This window comes from Mytilus edulis, chromosome 7 (assembly GCF_963676685.1).
Source record: "Mytilus edulis chromosome 7, xbMytEdul2.2, whole genome shotgun sequence".
Taxonomy (NCBI): domain Eukaryota; kingdom Metazoa; phylum Mollusca; class Bivalvia; order Mytilida; family Mytilidae; genus Mytilus; species Mytilus edulis.
In genome coordinates, this window is record NC_092350.1 from 70,474,401 (window position 1) to 70,480,592 (window position 6,192).

The window sequence follows — 6,192 nt, forward strand, 5'->3', positions numbered from 1 at the left end:
ACGGATAATTTCATTGAATAACCTCTATATCATTTGATATCATTATTAGTATATGTATCAAATGTACAGACTATTTAACAGCAAAGTAATCTGAATAATTATTGATAGAAAGTAAGGATTCACGTCGGTTGTCAATAAAGTTAACAACGTCATCTTATGTAAAATATCGATACACAGATTATCATTTGTCATAATAATTCGATTGTTTTTCTCACTTTGGCCTTACCGGCCAAAAGACGTTGAGATCAATAACGATAATCATCCAATATAATCAAAAAAATTTCGAGAAATTGAATGTGTTTTTTTCTTCTAATTATTCAAAGTTTGTTGACATTATTGATTGCATCTAAGATATTTTTATGTCTTGCTCATGCCTTTTGACCTACATATACAAATCTATATTTTGAATCGGTTGAAAACATGGCGCTATAGAGAAAAGGACTTCCTTTTTTAACAGCGTAAGCCTGATGTTAGTGGGATTCGCTTTGTGAAATCTGTAGAAATCGATGTAATTTGTTATTGTGTCTTTCTCTTCTTCGCTTTCATCGTGACGTGTTGTTGTCATTTGATTTGTGGTTTGCTTGGCTTTATGACTTATATAATTCGATTTTCGTCTTGTCATCTTCTCTATTTTGTAATTTTGATTAATGTTTGGAGACAACACAAATGATTAAATGACATTTCAAGATGATATACATTTGCACTTGTCAAAGAATAATGATATATTTGGAAAGTTCGTTATTTTGCAGAAAGAAATTTACTAAACTTTTTAACGTCTGTAATCTTTATGTGTCGTTAGATACCTGTTTCACTGATGCATATCTCATGTTTGCTTTCAGTCGTGCTATAGTTTAACAATTGCATTTTTTGCTGAAAAAAAACATTTCATTGACTACCAAGACATGCAAGATGTATACATGTATATACCTGCCTTAAATATAGTTTTCTTAATTCTGAATGTGTTAGTTGTGTTTCTATCCTTTTGATGTGTATTCCAAGTATATTTTATAATCATAGTTGATCATATTGATACGATAAGACGTATATATATATATATATATATATATATATATATATATATATATATATATATATATATATATAACTTTAAGTGAATAAACAATGACATGAATTGTCATTCATATATGGATATAATATATTTTGTGTATAAGTAAAACCATGTCATAAGATATCATTAACTTTTAATGTTTTCTATAATAATATTTATATTTTGTCCTGCAATTGGGTGTTCTTCTATACAGATGCAACACGACAGATATCGTTATGCTGTATCTGTCTACTATATAGATATCGATTAAAAGCTTCGCCCACTGTCGGGCGGAGTATTGTATGAACCTTAGAATGCGTATTGAAGTCGCATTCCAATGACATATTGTCTGATAACATACACACGTGAACAGCAGTCTTTTCTACTATGACAACTACCGATTTCAAAACTTGAATCGATATGATTGTGTAACAAAAACAACCATGTCAATTTCAGCATGCAATTTTAGTGAATGTTGTGTCTGAAGCGTAGGACAACTCGTGCACTCCTGTCTTAAATTGGACAATGGTTTGTTAGGCCACACCAATTTAATTTCTTGTTCTACGGATTTTTGGACTCCAAAAATTGGGGCGAGCGAGCGATTTGAAAATTTTAATAAAAAAATATTTAATTTGCAAATTTTTGAGGCGAAGCTTAAAAAGTAAAGGCGAGCGATTATAATTTTTTTTTGTAAACATAAAATAGTAGGTTTGGACTATATTAAAACTTGATTTATCACTTGTACCTTGACATTTCTTTAATTTATGTATTTTTTCCCAGTTCAACAAGAAACAATTGAATAATTAAATCTGGTCTATGTATGTGTGACTGGCAATGAGACAATTTTCCATCCAAGTCATAATCAGGTTCAGAACAACCCCTTAATGTTATGAATATCCCTTTTCTGAAGGGTCAAAATATTAAAGTTATAATATTTTTGTTGTTGTAAAAACACTTTAAGTACAAAAGGGCTTATATTTTCCCAAAGAACTATAATATTTGGTATTAAATGGTCAAAACATGTCCAAGAATTTTGTAATATTCCTGGACTTTAACCATGTTAACACATTTACTTTAACAGTTTAATATTATTCAAAATAAGTGGACCCATCCCTCTTTTAGAAAAGTTGTTTAAAATATAATGTATTTCTCCTCTTTTTGAGTAAAAAATTCTAAGTTGTCAAAGGTTTTATATAGTAGCACTGTACAAATCCTTAGTATTTCTATTTTCTTTTCTACAACAGACTGAACAGTAAACATGGTAAAATTACCCCTTCAAGGCCCTTGTCTGAGGGAGGGTTGGTCCCAACCTGATAATAACAAACATAGGTCAAAGTACGGCCTTTTACACAGTGCTTTGATCAAGACCAACCAGCAAGCTATAAGGGACCACAGCTTAGTATTGTACACAATTCGAACAGGAAAACCAACGATCTAAATTATATTTCCAAACGGGAAAATACCAATGAACCACATCAACAACCGATAACTGCTGAGCGACAGGTCTCTGAATCAACCAGGACAGGTGCACAAACCTGCAGCGGGTATGACCGTCACCATACATTATAATTGCAGTTGAAGGCAAATCCTTCAGAAGTTCTTTGTATTTTATTTTTACAACGAACATTTTTTTTATAGGGAATGTAAGTTAGGGGGAGAGAAACCAACGTTTTGTTCTGTACTGGTATTTCTATTTATATCGGAGCACTCCCGCTTGAAATAAATTGGTTTCATGCTGAAACAAATATTCTCGCAGATATTTACAGTGTTGTGGAGTGCTGATAGATTTAAAATCGTTATATAAAGGCTAGACTGTGATTTAAAAAAACAAATGTTGCGATCTTTATATAATATTTACAATAAAACGGTGCGGGAAATTGACATGATTTGATTTCCGGATGCGGGAAGCGGGAATAAAATAAAAATAAAAAAAATCTGTTTTGAAAAAAATAGGTGCGGGCGGGTCCGTCGAACAAGGAATCAAATTGGTGTGGCCTTATTTGTTTTTACTGTTGAAATTAGTTGTTATGTTAAAATAGATAATTATTCACCTTGAGCGATGTATTATTGTTGACCATTCAAGATTCTTTTTTTGCGAACCCGTCTTCTGCTGAATGTGTGATTACTACATACCGTATTAGTATAAGGGCCTCCATGGATTTCAAATCGAAAATAAGTGCAAAATATGTGTTTTTGTGTCTTTCAAAACACAAATAATATACAGAATTAATTGCAGGATAAAGACAATAACTGTTTACTGTCTTTAAATATCAGTTGTATTTGTACTCGGCTCGAAACAGATGTAATAGCTCGCTAAAAGCTCGCATACACCTTGTTTCTTAGCCTCGTACAAATACAGGTGATATTTAAAGACACTAAACAGTTATTGTCTATACATCCTTTAAAAACATAACACATGTTCATTCCAAAGAAAGGGATAGACAGTCTGTATATCAAAGGTCTATAGTGACGAAACATATTTCATTCAGACATACGAAATGTTATAAACGTTAGCAAACTGCGCATTATTTTGTACTAATAGCTGATTCCTCACTTTGTCAAAGCAAATTGATGTTGGTTTATTACGACCATCTTTCTTGGTCAGTATCTGTTTGCATCGTTTTCCATCAGGAGAAATGACAACTATATTACATGAATTGTTTCCAGCAACAAACACGTTTCCATTGTTGTTATCCACTGCTAGTCCTCGCGGATATTCTAAATCGGGATCTTTAAACTCCCACACTAGAACTCCACTGTATAAACAGCAGGTTACTGTGTGTTTATCAGGATTTGTATAGAAAATTTTGTCAGCATGCGTTGAGAGGCACCCATTCCACGGTACTAATGTGTTAGGGATTTTAGTGATAATGTAGTTTGTACATGATATCACATGTAAGTCTAGATCTTCATCTTGAAGACAGCAGATCAATGATTTACCATCATAAGTGATAGCAAAAGGACTACCAGGTAGGTCAACGAACGTTTTTGTTTTTCTTTTGATCAGATCAACAATACTGATACCTGGCTTTGTATGTGAATATCCAGTTGATATAGCTACTGTAGAGTCACCAAAGCATGCTACATCATAAGCTCCGTATGGTTCATTAAACGGAATGTTATAGTCAACTGCGCCATCCGCATTAATTACTATAAATTGTTGATTTCTATATTCGTAATTTGAGAACAGATATTCACATTTTTTTGTAACGCAGCATCCAGTAAGGAACGAATAAGTTTGGCGAACTTTTCTCTTGAATACAAGTTTGACATTGTTAATTGATACTAACTCTTTAGGGATCATCATTTGGGCTTGTCTATCTTGGCTTCCATTTAGATTGATGTCAGTAGAACGACTTTTCTTGACCTCAATGGAACAAAGTTTATCAACCCTCAGAATATCCTGTATCTTAGCATTGATTGCACTTCCTATACTGATTCTATCGTAACTCTTATTTTCAATACAAGACTGTAGATGTTTTTCGAATTCATTGGTTTTTACCTGAACTTCCCTGATACTTAGAAATGCTTGCAGATCTGATGCATATTTTTGTGTGCCCTGGATTTCTGACTTGATTTGATTTATTTTCTTTGCTTGGTCTTGCAGTGAAGAGATAATAGAACGAATCGGGTTGCAGCAATTAAATACTATTTGATCAAGTTCTTTCATAAACTCTTCTTCTAGTTTGTTGACATGGTGGATGACCTTCTTTTTGATGTGACAAACTTGTTCAGCTATTTTATTCTTTTGATCTTTTATGATTTCTATATTAGATTCTCTGTCTTTATGAATTTGATTAATATTAGCGAGTAGGTCATCAAGGCTCTGCTCTAGGTCAACGAATGACTCTGAAGTTTTGATATCCTTTACTTTCTCATCAAGTGAAAGTATTTCCCCACATTTCCCATGATCCTTAACGCACTTGTTGCATATTGGACACTCGTGCTTAATACAATAAAGTTGGTAAATCTCATTGTGATTAATACAATGCTGCTTGGTGTCAGTTACCACAGATGGTAATAGCTGATAATCTGAGATAGAAATCGTTTTGTGATTTCTTGTTGCCTTAAGAACATTGTGATATTCTTTACAGGAGGCACACAATGGTTCTTCACACTCAATACACCGGTGAGTTGATATCGTAGTTTGGTGTTGAAGATCGCATACTGCACACACTTCTGTACTTGAAGCCATCGATGATGCTCCTACCAAAATAAAATCAAAACTATCTGTTTAAAAAAAAAAGATATAAGAGGATGTGGTACGAATGCCAATATCTCCATCGAAGTCATGATATGTTAAAGTTAACCGTAATATTTAACGTATACAACACAGAGCTGATGTGGCTCACAACAAACAGTAAGATGTTAAGGCGGTCCTTACAATGACTAGTATAAAACCATACAAACAGAAAAACTAACCGTTTAATCTATATAGAAATCGAGAAACGAGAAACACATATGCAACACATAGAAATAACAACAACCACCGAACAACACGTTCCTGACTTAGGACAGGTGCAAGATAATTTAGCAGGTTTAAGCATTATTACAGTCACCAATCATCACCTTATCCTTAAACAATGGTGTAACATCACAACATAGAAAGGAAAACCATAAAATTTCAATTTAAATGGCCTAACTTAATCAAAAGCCATATGAACAAACAGATGAACATACACTGAGCGAAAAAAAATATTTTTTGATACAATGTACAAACAAACTTAATAAAATAAAAATGGTAAGACATAAAACAATGTCAGAAAGACATGCATGACCTTGGTCAAGTTGTATAAATTTGTATTTGCGCTAAATGGACAAAGTTTTGTAATTTACTCATATTACAACAGCAATAGGAGGATTTTTATAATTTTGTTACTAATGATCAATGTCATTACATGATGATAATGCTGAATTCTGAAGCGTAAATGAATTGCCCTGCATTACGAATGCTCGAAACAAAAAATAACAAAAACAGGTAATTTCTGTACAAAGCAGGACATTTATGATCAAATCAGATAAATATATATTTATTTTGTTATTGTTCTTTTTTTCAACTGAGATTTCAGTAAAAAAAAAAATGGTATAAGTCATATAAGTACCAAAACGGGTTCTTGATAATATTTGTCATCCAACAGAGGTAA

General features: G+C 32.7%; 1 protein-coding gene across 1 annotated transcript; it reads right to left on the reverse strand.

The window, feature by feature from the left end:
* Window positions 1–3,533: 3,533 nt before the first annotated feature.
* Window positions 3,534–5,243, reverse strand: LOC139483378 (E3 ubiquitin-protein ligase TRIM71-like). The gene has a single exon (XM_071267397.1). The coding sequence runs from the start codon at window positions 5,241–5,243 to the stop codon at window positions 3,534–3,536; it is 1,710 nt and encodes a 569-aa protein (XP_071123498.1).
* Window positions 5,244–6,192: the final 949 nt, after the last annotated feature.